The sequence below is a fragment of the Humulus lupulus genome, chromosome 7, assembly GCF_963169125.1.
Source record: "Humulus lupulus chromosome 7, drHumLupu1.1, whole genome shotgun sequence".
Taxonomy (NCBI): domain Eukaryota; kingdom Viridiplantae; phylum Streptophyta; class Magnoliopsida; order Rosales; family Cannabaceae; genus Humulus; species Humulus lupulus.
Window position 1 is genome coordinate 131,586,571 of NC_084799.1, and position 16,802 is coordinate 131,603,372.

Sequence of the window (16,802 nt, forward strand, 5' to 3'; positions counted from 1 at the left end):
ATATTATATGTTACAATATGTGACACTCTTTGTCACATTTATTTAATCTAAAACATTATATTATAAAATAATATAATATTACATTACATTATATAATAATATAACACTTGTGTTTAGAGAGAATCTAAAAACCTATCAAAAACTTGTGTTTTTTACTTCTAAACTTCAACTTTTCATCTCTCACTTAGCACTCCTTTTATTGACTCAATTAGGCCATTTAATTTAATTAAAAATCAATAAAATAATAGCCAATTAACAGCCCTAGGTCAAAATTATCATAGGTTTTAGGCCCGTGAAATTTCTCATTTGATTATAAGCCTATTGGACTTAAAATCAAGGCATGTGTTATTTTCTATTGATTTAATTAATTAAACAATTATTTAAATCTTTTATCAAATTAATTATTTATAATTTGAATCTTGATTTAAACGTATTTATTAATTTATATACCAATTTATCTTAATTAATAAATCTGCCATAATTGCTCTTTTCTTCTTAAAATTACAAAACTCTATGAAACTATCCAAAATTGACCTGGTCAACTTTGATAATTCTAATTGATAATTAAATAAATTAATTGAGACAATCTAGATGATTTTATCCAAGGTACAGTGGGGACCATGGGCCTATGAAATCAAGCTCCAATAAGTTATCATAAATCTAACAAATAAATTTACTAACTTATTAATTTCTCATGACTCCACTAAAGACTCGGAATTGCACTCTTGAATTCATAGAACGCTCTATAACAAATATAGATACCCTATTAATTATCCATTGTTACAACCATAATTGTCACTCAATCCTCTATAGACGACCTAAAATGAGATGGGACTAAAATATCGTTTTACACCTCATTGTATTTTATCCTTAAAACACTTAGTTCCTTGTAAATGATATTTCAATAAACTAATATTAATTACTAAAATGAGATCTCTATCATTTAACACCTTGAACCAAACTAAAAGGAAACCATCGTTTCACTTCTTCATCAGAAGCTATAGAGGTTCATATCTATGATTAACACTCCCACTCAATTATTGTAGCGTCCCAAATTCGCTAATAAGGATTAGGGCCTTGATTAGCGTGTGTGGAGGGCAATAAGTGATTTATTATTATAATATGTGAATTTGATGAGTATGTGATTAGAAATGCATGTTTAGGTGAATTAAATATGCATGTGGGCCCCGTCTGGTTATTAGGGGCATGTTTGTAATTGTAGCCCGTTGAGGGCATAAATGTGATAATTGTGAATATTGTGATATTTACCACGTGTGAGTGGTGATATATTTGTGATGCATGATCCGAGACAGTCCTAGGGAGTAGTTTAGTTAGAAAGTCACAACGGGGTCAAATACCCAGCTCCGAAGGAGCTTAGGGGTATTTTGGGAATATTATAATGTGTTTGGGAATTATTAAATAATGGGTAGTAATTAAGTAATAGTTGGGATATGTCCGGATTAATAAGGATTTATAAGACAACACGGGGACCTAACGGGGTATGGAAAATGACTGAAATTCCCTTGATGTCATTAAAGGGTTAAGGTTAGGCTTAGGGGAAATTTAGTTTTTTTGGCTAATGGTTATATACTTACAAGCTTAGGAATGTACTGGAATCCAGAAAAGATAAGGCATAACTCAATTTTGGCTTTCCTTTCTCTCTCCACCGATTCTCTCTTTCTCTCTTCGGGTGTTGAAGCTTTGGAGAAAACCTTGAGGACTTGGGCTAAGGATTTTGTGGTTTGCAAGCTTGTGGATTGAGGGGTTAAGGCTAGGAGGAGATTTGGAGTTAGCCAAGTCGAAATCATCAGCAGAGGTAAGGATCTAAGCTTGAGTTCTGTTTAATTTTTCTCTGTTTTATTGGTGTTTGAGGGGTTAGAACTTAGATAATTGAGTTTGAGTTATGCTAGGATTTTGGTTGGTTTCTCTAAGTTGATGTGCTACTAAAGTGTATTAGGATAAGTATGGGACTCAATTCTGCTGTTGGGATGTGTTTAGAATGATTTCAGGGGAGTTAGCTCGTAAAGTTTGCATGGGAATTCTGGGTTTCGGGCTCATGTCGCAGCCTTGTTCTTCAGCACTGCGGCCCGCTTGAGTTTATAGGCTAGTGGGGCTTCGAGGAATTTCCTAGGCGCTGCGCCACAAGGTTTGGGACCTGTGGCCCTAGGCTGTCAGATGAGAGGCAATTTCGCCTCTGCTTTGGGGTGCGGCGTGGCACTTAAGGGAGGTTGGGCCGCGGCCCAAAAGTGGATTTTTGGCAAAATGATGGTTTTTAGCTCGGGAACTTGATCGTTAAGGCTTGGGAAGGTTTCTACTACCCAGTTTGGTAGAAACCAAGGTCCTGGAGGTTAGAGTTATGTCTTGAAACTATTTAATGAGTTGGAACTTGATAGTTGATTTTATTTATGCGTTGTGACTAGGGTTTCTATTCAAGGCTCGGGTTAGAGGATTGTGCTCGTGATCACGGTGCTCGGGTAGCTTGGGACATAGGTAAGAAAACTGATGTACCCGTAGAGCAGGGCGAGGCCTATAGTTTGTGTTGCAGGGCACGACCCTATGTGATTACATTGCAGGGCGTTGCCCATTGTTTATGTTTATTTATGTTTAAAGTATTTGTTAAATTATGCTATGTGTGCATATTTGTGAATGAACGGCAAGGGCCAGGAATGGTGATGGTCGAGAACGAAAAGGCCGAGTACGGCAAGGGGCCGAGAGCAACGTCAAGCACACGGAGTGTGAGTTGCCGGGGTGAAACCCCTAAAGGATACCTGGGATATCCTCACGGTGTAGACCGCAAACCCAGGGCCTGGTAAAGCACTTGGGACGGCATGGCCGTATGTCTTTAGCATTTTGGCGACTTAATTATATGATTGATAAATATGCATATGCTATTTGCTTGTGTGAGTTTTCTTACTGGGCTTCGGGTCACGGGTGCTCTATGGTGCAGGTAAGGGCAAGGGGAAAGTCGATTAACCATGAGTATGGAGAGCGTGAAGTGATACGTACATGTTTGGCTGCCACGACCAGGAGTAATTTTGGGAGTTGTTTGTATTAAACTTAGTTTTGTCGTTTAGTCGAATCTAATCATATTTTGGAATTGTAAATATTTCTAAACAATATTTCGGGATCCTGAATGTTCAACGCTTTATAATTTTTCAATGAATGGATATATTTTCAAATTATGTGACTTTGTTTATGGTTTAGATACACTTTTGTCTTAAAGCCTCAATTAGCGAGTAAATTGCACGTTTAAAACTCACTTGGTAACGGCTCTAAGGAAGTAAGGTGTTACAATTATACTACCGACTTCCCAAGATGTAAGTATGGGCTAGTTCATAGGGTAAGCTGGTAACGAACAAGTCAAATAACTCAAATAATACAATCAGTTAGAATACTAACCACTCAGAATTGAGATTGAATAGACCTATGGTCAACTATATGATATGACTAGAATAGATAATAACAATATGTTTACTTATCCTATCAACTGTCAATATTGGCCCTGTCCGATGTAACAAATACATCCGATCTTATCTACTTTGCTAATGTTCTGGAAAGAACATAACACCACAATGTGTAAGTAGATCATATCTAAGATTGGCAAGTCAGTGTATATCCTGTGCATTGACTAATCTTAGCACTAACTTATTTTGAACATATAATCATATTTATATTCCACTATGATTAAGTCACTATAAATACGATTAGCTATATGCTGATAAACTAGTTTTAGGCTCGTTTATGGTCTAGTTTTTAGGAAGGATTTCATTAGTTTAGGGCTATTTTATTGTAGAATTATGCTCATTTGTTCATGTTTCAGGTTTTTCATGCTAAGATGGTGAAAAGAGTGGAATGAAGTGAAAGTGGAAGAAAATGGAGTTATTTTGGAGAAAATCGCATTTTTCGGGAGCAATATGTCCTAGTAATGATTCTATCAATAGCGCTACAACGCTATCAAAGTGGCACCACAACGCTATAAAGGAGAGATTTAACGCTTTTAAATTTGTCAGTAGCGCCCCAACGCTACAAAATAAGCGCTACAGTGCTATAAGGATCAGAAGAGTAGTGCTACATTACTGGCGCTACAGCGCTAGTGAGACAACTTTTGAGGCACTTTGGCACTGTAAATAGCGCTACAGCGCCTAAGACCTAGCGCTACAGCGCTATCGACGCGATTTTGAGATTTTTTAGCCACTTTTTGAAGGACAAAACGATCTTTTCACTTGGGAGCCTTGGAAAACTATTTAAGGGACATTATTCTGTGAATTTGAGAAGCAGTTTTAGTTTTATAAACCCTAGATTTAGAAAAGGCTGCTGTAATTAGATTTCTTTTTCTGGTTTATGACTTTCTAGATTTCTTCTTCATCTGAATTCTTTAGGTTATTTTCTATGAATAATTATTTGAATTTTATTTTCATTATGTTAGCTATGAACTAAACCTTTTATCTAGGGATTAATGTAGTCACTTGATATTCAATTTAATTTTATTATGATGTTCTATTGATACTTCTTCTCTATTCTAATCTATATGATGTTTATTTAATGCTAGTAAATACTTGATCACTATTTACTTGATTTAATGGTTTTGATTCAAAATTCGAAAGATGAGAATTGAATATGCTATCATTATATAGACATAGGTTGCATATTGGATGAAAGTACCTGTATGACTTGTGTAGTAATTAGGTTTCCATGCTTAATGTCTTCTATATGTTTAAGTTTATCACAGAGATGTAGAAAACCTGCATATAGTCTGAGATCTTATATCTTGAAAAAGAATACGAATCGACTATGTTAACTTGCTATTAGAATAGAAAACAGAGATTTAAATCTGATTAGTAAAATTAATAGAATGAAAAGCTGATGAAATTAATTACTAGGCTTCTTATTATTGATTTTTAATTCGTTAATTTATTATTCTGTTTCGAGTTATTTAAATTAAGTTTATAGTTTAGAATTATTCATCTTAATTTTAATCACCAAATAGAAAGTGAAAAAACAATTATTGGCAATTGGTTAAAAGTCTCTATGGGACGATCTCTGTTCTTAACACACTTTACTACTTGACACGACCACGTATACTTGCGTGCAGATTTTACAGATCAAGTTTTTGGTGCTGTTGTCGGGGACTAATAATCAATATCAAATATAATTGTTTGTCAATCTACTTTGGTTTTCATTTAATGTTTTCTAAATCGAGTTGCTTTTAAATTTCTCAATTTCAGGTGACTTATTTTTATGTGACGTAAGGGGTCGAAAATACTAGTACCTGTTGATCCTGAGATTAAGAAGATCTGCAAAAGAGAAAGAAAACAGAAAAGACTTGAAAAGATGGCTCAGAACGTCAATAATGTCGCTAACAACAATCTGAATCAGGGTAATGCGGGGAACAATGCAGCTGAGGCAAACTTACCTCTGAGGGACTATGTACTCCCTACTGTTACAGGGGTACATTCTAGTATTCGCCCACCTACTATGGAGGTGAACAATTTTGAGATCAAGCTCTCAGTAATTCAAATGGTTTAGAATTGTGTTCAGTTTTGGGGGCTACCTAATGAGGATCCGAACCTCCATATTACCAACTTTTTGGAGTTATGCGATACTTTCAAAATGAACGGAGTTAGTAATGACGCAATCCGTTTGAGGCTCTTTCCGTTTTCATTGAGAGATAGGGCTAAAAGATGGTTGATTTCACTGCAAGCCAATTCCATTCTGACATGGGAAGATCTTGCTAAAAAAATTCTCGCTAAGTACTTTCCACCTGCTAAATCGGCACAGAATAGAGGTGAAATAAATAATTTATGTCAAATTGAGAGGGAATCTTTATATGACGCTTGGGAGAGGTTTAAAGAGCTGCTGTGAAAATGTCCACATCATGGTATAGTGAAATGGATGTTGGTGCACACTTTCTATAATGGACTGAGGGGAAACACAAGAACTATCATAGATGTAGCGGCAGGTGGAGCATTTATGAGCAAAAGCGCTAACGAAGCTTACGAGCTTTTAGAGGATATGGCCATGAATAATTATAATTGGCCATCTGAGCGAGAAAATAAGAAGGTGGAAAGAGTTCTAGAAGTTTATCCTATGGCTATGCTCACTGCTCAAATTGCTTCGCTAACAAAACAAATACAACAACAAAACAACAATTCAGCTCAAGCGATGCAATTACAACCTGCCCCTATCAGTTGTGAGACATGTGGAGGCCTTCATCACTTTCAGCAATGTCCAGCGACGAGTTCTTATTCGGTTTATGATTTCCCACTTGAACAGGTTCAAGCCATAGGCAATTTCCCAAGGCAACCTAATAATAACCCATACCCTAACAACTATACCCCAGCATATAAGAACCATCCTAATTTGTCATGGAGTAATAATCAGGGGCACCAACCACAGTACCATCCAAATCCACCTCAATATCCTCCACATAGACCATCTAATGGGCTAAACCCAAGGCCCTTTTATGATACTCAAAGGCCACAAATGCCGCCACATCAACAACCACCACCTAACATGACTAAACCAGAGGTATTCGCTGATGCATTGAACCAATTTATGATAGAAACCAGATCCTCCATTCGGAGCTTAGAAACACAAGTTGGTCAACTTGGAAAGTTAATGGCGGATCGTAATCAAGGGGCTTTACCTAGCTCAGCTGTGGTGAATCCAAAAGAGCAATGTCAAGCGGTCACTTTGAGGAGTGGGATAAAATATGAGGGGCCTACAGTAGAAAACAAGGGTACTAAGATTGAAGATCAACCTGTACCTCATCCAGCACAAGAGGAGGTTACTGATGATCTTCCAAAGAAAGAGATGCCCAAATACACCGAGTCGACACCCAAGATTCCTTATCCTCAGCAGTTCCGAAAAGCTAATCTTGATAAACAATTTTCTAAATTTTTGGATATCTTTTGAAAACTACACATTAACATCCCTTTTGCAGAGGCTTTAGAACAAATTCCAAGTTATGTGAAGTTTATGAAAGAAATTTTGTCAAGGAAGAGGAAATTAGAGGATTATGAGACAGTTGCACTAATTGAAGAGTGCATCGCAATAATTAAGAAGAAACTGCCTCCAAAGCTTAAAGATCCTGGTAGTTTCAATATCCCATGTTCTATAGGGGGTTTAGTAGAAACAAAGGCTTTATGTGATTTACGGGCCAGTGTGAATTTAATGCCTCTATCAATTTTTCAGAAGTTGAATTTGGGAGATCTTTGCAGATGGCAGATAGGTCAGTTAATCACCCTCTTGGAGTGATTGAGGACATATTGGTAAAAGTGGCTAAATTCATCTTTCCTGCAGACTTTATTTTTTTAGATATGGAGGAAGATGAAAATATTCCAATAATACTTGGACGACCATTCTTAGCGACTTGTAGGGCTTTAATTGATGTACAAAAAGGTGAGTTAAAGCTGCGAGTGCAAAATGAGGAAGTTATATTTAAAGTTTTTGCAGCAATAGAAATTCCAACTTGTTATAGAGTTGAAGTGGTAAACCAAGAAAGGAACAAGTTGGAAGGCTCTAAGAAAAGCTCCATAGTTAAAACCAGAATGAGAAAGGGGCGTAACCGGTTAAAAAATACTTTAATGAAAGGATTTGAATGTTATATGAGCGAGGGAAAGTTCCGATAATTTCTAATCACAAGAAACGAGGGCCAACTCATAATACTGTGGCTCTAAAGGATGTGAGGGGAGGACTTGATCCAAGTTGAATATGAATGAAAACAAGAGTCCGACTAAAAGACGTTAAAGACAACGCTCTTAGGAGGCATTCCTATGTTTATTTTTAATTTTATGTTATTTGTTTTCGTTTTTGTTTTTTTATTGGAACAATGTTTTTAGAGATTTTTTTTAGTTGTTTTTAGTTTTATTCTGGAAAATTGTGTTGTAACTCGTAACCCGTGAAAAACGTGAAAAAATTGAAGTTTAGGTGGTTATAGCGCTACAGCAGCCGCCGTCGTCTCAACCATTTGAGGGTCCTTCGTTCCAGCCTCCACAACCACCATACATATGTGGCTGTTCAGGTCAGTCTCTTTTCTCATTCTTTATGCACTTTAACATTGGGGACAATGTTAGGTTTTAAGTTTGGGGGAGTGATTTATTTTTAGTTTTATGTTATTTGATGCGTTTTTTTAGTTAGTTTGTATTGAGTTGTGTTTTAGAGTATAAACTAAGTTGATGATAATTGTTATTCTGATGTGATTGATTGTGTTGTTGTATAATCCAAAGGAAAAGTTGATGTGCTTCTGAAACACTCTGTGTGTTTGGTTAGATTACTTTATTTTTTCACTGTGATATGTTGACATTAGAGATCTATTGCTCATAAATTGCAAATATTATAATTTAATTATTTTATGCATGTCGAATTTGGATCGTGGATTGAAAAAGATTGAAAAAAAATTCTAGAACCTGTTTGCTTACCATTTGAGATGAAATTTAAAACATTGCACATTTGGGAAAATGATATAGGCAATTTTTTGGAATGGTTGTGCCTTTCAAGCTAACCATATTAAATTTTGTCCTTAGTTAACCCTTTTGAGCCTTATAATTGTTTTCTTGTTAACACATTCTTTTGAGCCATTTACTCTTTTTGACCCATACCATGAGCATGAAAACTATTATATGAGGGGAGTGAATGTGTAATTGGATGTTATGTATCATGTGTGTTATTCAGAAAATTCCTTGTGATTGAGAAAAGTTAAAGAAAGAAAAGAAAAAGGAAGTGCAAAATGATTACACTCCCAAACAATTATCTATTGAAAAATCAAAGTTTGGGGGATGTATTGTGAAAAAGAAAGAAAAAAAAATTCTCAATCATTGCACAGAAAAATGGGTAACAAGGGATGAGTGGTTTGAAATTTGCTGGGAAAGTTTATTTAGTTGGAATGCTTGTGGTATGATTAAGCCTAAAAATGTTTCTTTATCTACCTGTACATAAGCCTTCTATTACAACCTTTGAAAATCCCTATTGATTCTTATTTGTGCATTTTTTTATATTAATGGAGAATAGTAAGTAGTGCAGGCATATGGAAATATTTGGTTATGTGGTTAGTTGGTGAGAATTTGATGTGCATAAAGTGGTTCAATTATTTTATTTGCAAGTTATGAGTAAATGAGCTTTGGTGTTGATAGATTGCAGTGAAAGGGTGAAGTATTTTGACTAAAAATCTAGATTAATATTTTGAATAGCATGATTGTTTTTCCTGAGAATTATATGTGCATAGCAGTCTTGAGTGTTGGAATTGGTTAGTTATGCCAAATTGATTGTTTAGGTTTAAGTCTAGTCTAGTTATGGTCTAGATTTTAGGAAGGTTTGCATTAGTTTAGGGCTATTTTATTGCAGAATTATGCTCATTTGTTCATGTTTCAGGTTTTTCATGCTAAGATGGTGAAAATAGTGGAATGAAGTGAAAGTGGAAGAAAATAGAGTTATTTTGGAGAAAATCACGTTTTTCGGGAGCAATATGTCCGAGTAATGATTTTGTCAATAGCGCTACAGTGCTATCAAAGTGCGCTACTGTAACGCCCTACTTCCTTAGAGCCGTTACTAAGTGATTTTTTTTAGACAAAACAGAGTGCAATGAACTCGCTAACCGAGGTTTTGAGACAAAAGTGTGACTAATTAAAATTTAAGACTGTAATCTTAGAAAATGCATCGTTTCATTTAAAACTGCTAGTATTAAACATTTGGGATCCCAAAATAAGGTTTGAAAACTATTTACATCTTGAAATAAGTTTACAGTTGGTAAATCATAAAATCATAGATTATTACAGCCATTTTCAAATAAACCCCCAACCAAAGCAGTCGGGCAGGCCAAACATGTACGCGTCGCTTCACGCTCTCCGTACTCATGGTTGGTTGACTCAGTCTTTGCCCTACCTGCAACACGAAGCACCCGTGAGCCGAAGCCCAGCAAGAAAACTCATGCAGAACATAACATATGCATTTATACAATTTATCATAACAAATAATCCACAGATAAACAAGTCAACCATTAGACTAAGCAAACACATGTATCCACCGGGCCCCGCCCTGATTATAGCATAACACATGAATCCACCGGGCCCCGCCCTGATTATAGCATCCCATGTGCTAGGTGTTACTTTCGGCCCACGGCCGCCCCGACCTACGCCGTACTCGGTCCTTGCCGTTCATTTCATCAGAATCACACATATATTACATTCGAAATAATCATTCACGCACATCATGATTAATTTAAGGTTAAACATTTGCACATAATACAATCTGGGGCCATGCCCTACAATCACACAGTGGGGCATGCCCTATTATCGGGTGTTACCGTTTTCTGACCTTTCCAATCAATAGCTTAGATCACCTGACTCCTTGAGCACGATCCCACTTGAGCCTTAGCGCACACCTAGGCACAAACATAGGTCAAAGTCAACACCGAACCCCAAGTCCGAATACCTAGCCTCGGGACCAATCCCGAGCCCCTGGGAAGTCCCAAATCCCCAAAACAAAGTGGCGGAATCGAGCCCCGAACCCTAGGTCAAAATCCCTCATAAAAACCCAAAAATTCACCTCTGTGAACAGTGCAGCGCTACAGCGCTCTAAAGAGGGCGCTGTAGCGCTACAAGCAGAACACTCCCCCCAGAACAGGGGCTAGCGCTACAGCGCCCACTGACTAGTGCTGTAGCGCTAGTTGCAGCCTAGCAAAACCAAAAATCGCATCTTGCGATTTTCTCCTCCCATTTCAACTCCAAACTTGTCCAAACCTTTTCCAAACCCAAAATCAAGCTTATACACACTCCACACTCATCCCAAACATCCCAAGAACTCACAACCCAATCACATTCAACCCAAATCTCAAAATCTAACATGATGAACTCAAAAACCAGAAATTCATTCAACAACAAAGTTAAAGGCTTAGAATTCTTACCATTGATGCAATTTCGACCTTGATTCAACCCTAGGCCTCCTTAGCTTGTTCATCCTCAAAGCTTGCCCAGAAATCCCCTAAAGTTCCCAACAACTCAGTTCAAAACACAGCTCAAACCAGCCAAAACCCTAAAACAGAAATCTCCAAGAACTTACCTCAAACTTCTGATGTGATCTTGCTAACCCCTAGCCAATCCTCAAGCCTAACCCAAGATCCTTGATGCTCAGCCTATCATTGCTCTCCACCAAGCTTTGCTCCAAGAAAAATGGAGGGAAAATGGTGCAAGAGTGCACAACCGAACCACCCCTCTGTTTTCCCTCTTCTTTTCCTTCTTTCCTTTATTTCTTTCTTTCCTTCAGCATTCACACTCTCTAACAATCCCACTCACAATATAAAGCCTTAAAAATCTATCTTTAAAGGCCAAATGACCAAAATGCCCACCCTATTAAATTCTAAACCTTTAAGTCCATAAAGGGGCGTTTTAGTCATATTACCCAAATTCCCACTAATTCCTCAAGTGTCCCTAATATTTTCCCGTTGCTTCCCAACACCTGATAAACCATCAAATAAGTACTCCCCATCATCAAGGTACATCTTACTCTATCCTCTGAATTCCTGTTCATACCCCCAGGCTCGCCCCGAGCCGGGTATAAATTCCCGCTAAGACTTTCCGCTAGCCTGCTCACTGGGATCGCCTCGAGTCACAAATCACAGAAACATCCACATCACGGTGTGGTCTCAACAATCATCACATATCAATACAGTTATGCCTAACATGGCCAAAATTACAATTATGCCCTTCTAACACGATCCGGGCCTACATGCATACTAATATACATAGTCATGCATCTCAGATAAACAATTAGTCATATAACATGATTTAAATCACAATCATGCATTTAATTTATAAATATCACACATAAATCTCGTCATGCCCTCCTGGCACGCTAATCAAGGCCCTTAAGCCTTAATAGCGAAATTGGGTCGTTACAACTATCCCCTCCTCATAAAAATTTCGTCCTCGAAATTTATCCAAACACATTAGTCAATAAACCCGCAGCTCTGACCATAACTTCCAAGGTCCACCGCCTTTACTTTACTTTTCAACAACACTCTTACAGGAGTAACAATCTTGCCTCTCAAGATTTTGTCTAATAGCCATGCTCCCGATAGCCTTTCGTTTACACTGCAACCCTGTTGAAGCCTCAGGGTCTGCCTTGATTACAATGACCAATTCATTGTCTTATTTCTGATTCCAGAGATACTCAAAATCATCACCTCTACTAGGTGGGATCAGCTTGTAGGCCCCGCTGGCCTAATGTAACGACCCAATTTCGCTAATAAGGCTTAAGGGCATTGATTAGCGTGCCAGGAGGGCATAATGGAATTTATGACTGATTTTATGAGTTTAATGCATGGTTATGATTTAAAGCATTTTATATGACTAATTGAACATTGAGGTGCATGACTACGTGGTTAGTATGCATGTTAGGTGAAATAATTATGCATGTGGACCCCGTTTGCATGATAGGGGTAAATTGGTAATTTTAGCCCGCTGAGGGCATATATGTGATAATTGTATTCTGTGATTTGTACCACGTGAGTGTGGTGTTATTGTTGTGATGCATGTGCCGAGATGGTCCTAGAGAGCAAATTAACTTAAAAGTCACAATGGGATTTTATACCCGGCTCGGGAGGAGCCTAGGGGTACTTCGGGAATTTTATGGTTAAGATTGAGATTTAGCGGGTAATGGTTATTGGTGATTGAGTAACCTGGGTAACCATTAGTTACTGCTGAGAGTAACAAGTTCTAGATAGAAAATGGTAGAAATGAAATAGAAGTAAAAGGACTTAAGTGCCCTTGAGGTTAGTTGGGAAAGGATAGGCAAGGAGGGGTAAAATGGTCATTTGGCTGGGAATTGGATTTATGGCAGCTGGGTATTAAGGGTTACACGGTTTGGGGCTTGGTCATTTGAGGCTTTGATAAATTAGAAGAGAAGAAAAAAGAGAGAAGGAAAGTTAGGGCATGAAGAAGAAGAAGATGAGTGGAGGAGCTGAAATTGGAGACTTAGAGGATGAAGGAAGCTTAGAGATGGATTCTCTACTTAAGGTAAGGAATTTATGCATAATTAAGTTTGATTTATGTTTTGATTTGTGAAATTTGAAGCATGGTTTAAGCTTTTTCAAGCTTTGGTTTATGTTTTGGTTTATGGGTTTAGATCTCTTAAGTTGAGATCAAATGGGTGGATTTTGAGTATGATTGTGTTATTGAGTTGGGTTATGATGTTTTGAGATTGAGATATGTGTTTGGGATGGTTTAAGGTGAGGTTTAGAGATTAAAATGGTGGGTTTTTCTGGGTTCGAAGGGTCGGGCCGCGGCATGGTTCTTGGAGGGCCGCGGCCCTTGAAGGCTAAGATGCGCTGAGGATGGAGGGCGGGCCGCGGCATGGTCCTTGTAGGGCCGCGGCCCTTACCTGTTTCTAGGCATTTTGTGGCCCTGTTTGGGGGCCATGCCGCGGCATGGTTGGGCCATGCCGCGACGCTTAAGGGATTTTGGGATTTTGAGAATTTAGGCTTGGGAATTTAACCTAGGGTGCTCGGGGTTGAGTCTTTTACCATGTTTGGTGAAGTTCAACGTTTCGAGTACTAGAGCTTGGCCTGGAGGCTCATTTAAGGTTGTTAAATGTGTCTTATGTGTGTTGTGACTAGGATTTCGGGGAGGCTCGTGCTAGAGGACCGTGCTCGTGGCCGTGGTTCATCGGAAAGCTTGGGATACAGGTAAGAAAACCGTAACACCCGATAATAGAGCATGGCCCCATTGTGTGATTGTAAGGCATGGCCCCGGATTGTATTATGTGTAAATGTGTTAACCTTAAATGAACCGTGATGTGTGTGAATGCTTATTTCGAATGTACTATATGTGTGATTATGATGAAATGAACGGCAAGGGCCGAGTACGCCGTAGGCCGGGGCGGTCGTGGGACCGAGTACGGCGTAGGCCGGGGCGGCCGTGGGGCCGAAAGTAACACCTAGCACATGGGATGCTATAGTCAGGGCGGGGCCCGGTGGATACATGTGTTATGCTATATTCAGGGTGGGACCCAAGGGATACATGAGTTATCCTCGCGGTAAGAACCGATACCCCAGGCTTCGGTCAGGCTCTGGGGCGGCTTGGCCGTGTTTGCTTAGTCTAATGGTTGACTTGTTTATCTGTGGGCTATCTGATATGATTAACTATATATATTGGCATATGTTATGTTCTGCATGAGTTTTCTTGCTGGGCTTCGGCTCACGGGTGCTCCATGTTGCAGGTAGGGCAAAGACTGAGTTAACCAACCATGAGTACGGAGAGCGTGAAGCGACGCGTACATGTTTGGCCTGCCCGACTGCTTTGGTTGGGGGTTTATTCGAAAATGGCTGTAATAATCTATGATTTTATGATTTCTTAACTGTAACCTTATTTCAAGATGTAATTAGTTTTCAAACCTTATTTTGGGATCCCAAATGTTTAATGATAGAAGTTTTAATGAAACGACGCATTTTCAAAGATTACAGCCTTAACTTTTAATTAGTCACACTTTTGTTCAAAACCTCGGTTAGCGAGTTCATTGCACACTGTTTTGTCTTAAAAACTCACTTAGTAACGGCTCTAAGGATGTAGGGCGTTACAACTTGGTATCAGAGCGAGCCAAGGTTTATTGGTTCTGGAGATCGACCGAACATGTACGCTCGCTGTCAATGACAAGCTCGACTCAGGGTTAGTTGGTATGAATGATTGACATGACTGAATATATGTTTGAATGCCCTGTTTGCCTTCTTATTTATATGGAGCATGAGGAATGAAATGACATATGCATGAGATGCTGTTGGGCTAGGCCCTTGATTATTGCATGTTGAGATTGATGCATGCTGAATAATACTATTATGCATATGGATGAATATTGGCATAATGGTTTACATATTGAGTGTATGTGGTTAATTTTCTGAATTAAATTCATAAGTTATATCCGTTTATTTGCTTGTATGAAGCATGTTGAGACCTGGATATACTTAGTGATGTTAAATCTGGTAGCTAAATGTGTGACATTGTGGATTTGACCTTGTATATGCTTGTGTGTGCATTATACCTGTGGATATTTGGATCTGGATGCGGTTTGGTTCAGAGTAGGGACCACAGAGTTCAGAAGTTGGGTCAGTTTTGGCAGGTGAACTCGGGTTGTTGGTTCCTAGAAGGGTTTGTGGACCTGATATTGTGTTGATAGGGGGATTCTAGATATAAGTTGGAGTTGAGATCTCCAGTTGTCCCTGAAAGCAGCAGCAGAGGGTCTCTAGTTTGTGAGTAAGCTGCGGAGTTTGTTAGTCGGGATGGGATAGAAGAACAGCGGATTTCTCTGGGGAAATAGCTGATTCCGTTGTATTAACAGTAAGGTTACCAGTGTTGGTTTGCTGTGAGGTATGGACAGATAAGGGTATTATATGAAAGGCTTAAAGGGTGTTATCCTCGGGTTTTGAGGAGAGTTCGAGTTGACAAGGAAATTTTCAATAGATGAGCAGAGTTAATTCCACCCTTGGTTAAGAGGATGAGAGATCCTGGTTAGAGGGTTGTATTAAATGTTGAGGCAGGGAGATGCCTGGAATTGGTACTCGAGATGAGGTACTGGCTTAATGGGTTGGAAAGAACCTAGATGATGAATGGTTAGAAGAGATTTTAAAGACATGATTAGAACCGTGGAGACGGGCAAATGTTTAAGTCTGGTTTGGACTGTTAGGGGTAACGACATCGTAGATCAATGGGTTTGGTGAATTGGATAGTTCATTTCAGAAATTTATACAGATGGATGTATCTGGAATTGGTGGCGACCCATTTAAGGACATGAGATCTGGAATAGTCTAAGGCATTTGGGCTGCTTTGAGGAAAGAGTTTTGTCTGCATGTGGATGGCGGAGAGGGCCATATTGTTTGAGGAACTGATGGTTGATGTGTAGAGCATGAGTGCTATAGCCGCAAGGGCAGTGCTTCCTTTGATGGAGTTAGTAAAGATAGATTTGTGATAATCGAGTTAAAGGAACCCCGAATAGTCCTATGGTGTCTGGTTTTCCATAAAGGGGGAAAAGTCTGACTGATAAGACGGTACTTTTGTTGATAGAACGCAGCGAGGTCGGATTCTCAATTTTGAGGTAAAAAGGACTCCAGACAGTGCTTGGGCACCTAGATTGAGGTTGGAAAGAAGCCTGATCGAAAAGGTAGTTGTCGAGATGGCGACAGGAACCAGGAGGTTAATTGGTATGCACATGAGGAAGAGGATGCCACCTGAGAGGAGGTCAGGTGAGGACATGACTTCTACGTAGAATGACTCGAGATGTTAGGATGGATTTCCCATGGTGCGGGAAACGGAGAACTGGAGTGCACCGATACATTCGAGGTTCGAGGTTGAGTCCTCAAGGATGAGTATTTAACTGGCGAGCTTATGCTTTGGGCATGTAGCGAACTGGAAGGGCTCGGTGTTGAGAATGTTCCGCGAGGGAGATGGACATAGAGAGGTTTCCTCAAAGGTGCCATTTGAGAGGCCGAGGACAGTAATACTTATTGAGAAGGAATTAGAAACTCTGGCAGATGGATTGTTGAGGATATCATCTGGAGTACGTAAGGAGACAGAGCTGACCAGTGGGAAAGTTATGTGGGTATGCAAAGAAAGATTTAGGGAATACTTCAAGGTCAGACTACAGATAGGATTGGTATAAGGGATGTTGTAGAAGACGGTTTTGGCCGACAGAAAGTCTATTGAAGAAATCGAAGGAATTTGATCTTGGATTAGCCAGAGTGTTATACTGCGGGGATTGCTAGTATCGTCGGGTTAGGATGAAAAGTATAATGCTGGATACAAGAGGGGACGATGTCCCCA

The 16,802-nt window shown here is 39.0% G+C and overlaps 1 protein-coding gene and 1 non-coding gene across 2 annotated transcripts; one reads left to right on the forward strand and one right to left on the reverse strand.

The window, feature by feature from the left end:
* Window positions 1-5,331: 5,331 nt before the first annotated feature.
* Window positions 5,332-6,915, forward strand: LOC133792198 (uncharacterized). Its single transcript, XM_062230114.1, has 3 exons — window positions 5,332-5,448; window positions 5,539-5,785; window positions 5,885-6,915. Exons 1-3 carry the CDS (start codon window positions 5,332-5,334, stop codon window positions 6,913-6,915), a joined length of 1,395 nt encoding a protein of 464 aa, XP_062086098.1.
* Window positions 5,777-5,882, reverse strand: LOC133793353 (small nucleolar RNA R71). Its single transcript, XR_009874799.1, has one exon. It is a non-coding gene; the product is annotated as a small nucleolar RNA R71 (small nucleolar RNA).
* Window positions 6,916-16,802: the final 9,887 nt, after the last annotated feature.

Bases quoted from the DNA above. Each gene is read 5' to 3' on its own strand.
- LOC133792198 (XM_062230114.1), top strand. From the start codon at position 5,332: ATGGCTCAGAACGTCAATAATGTCGCTAACAACAATCTGAATCAGGGT. The intron at 5,449-5,538 runs GTACATTCTAGT...AATTGTGTTCAG, and splicing joins TACTCCCTACTGTTACAGGG to TTTTGGGGGCTACCTAATGA. The intron at 5,786-5,884 runs GTGAAATAAATA...ATCATGGTATAG, and splicing joins TAAATCGGCACAGAATAGAG to TGAAATGGATGTTGGTGCAC.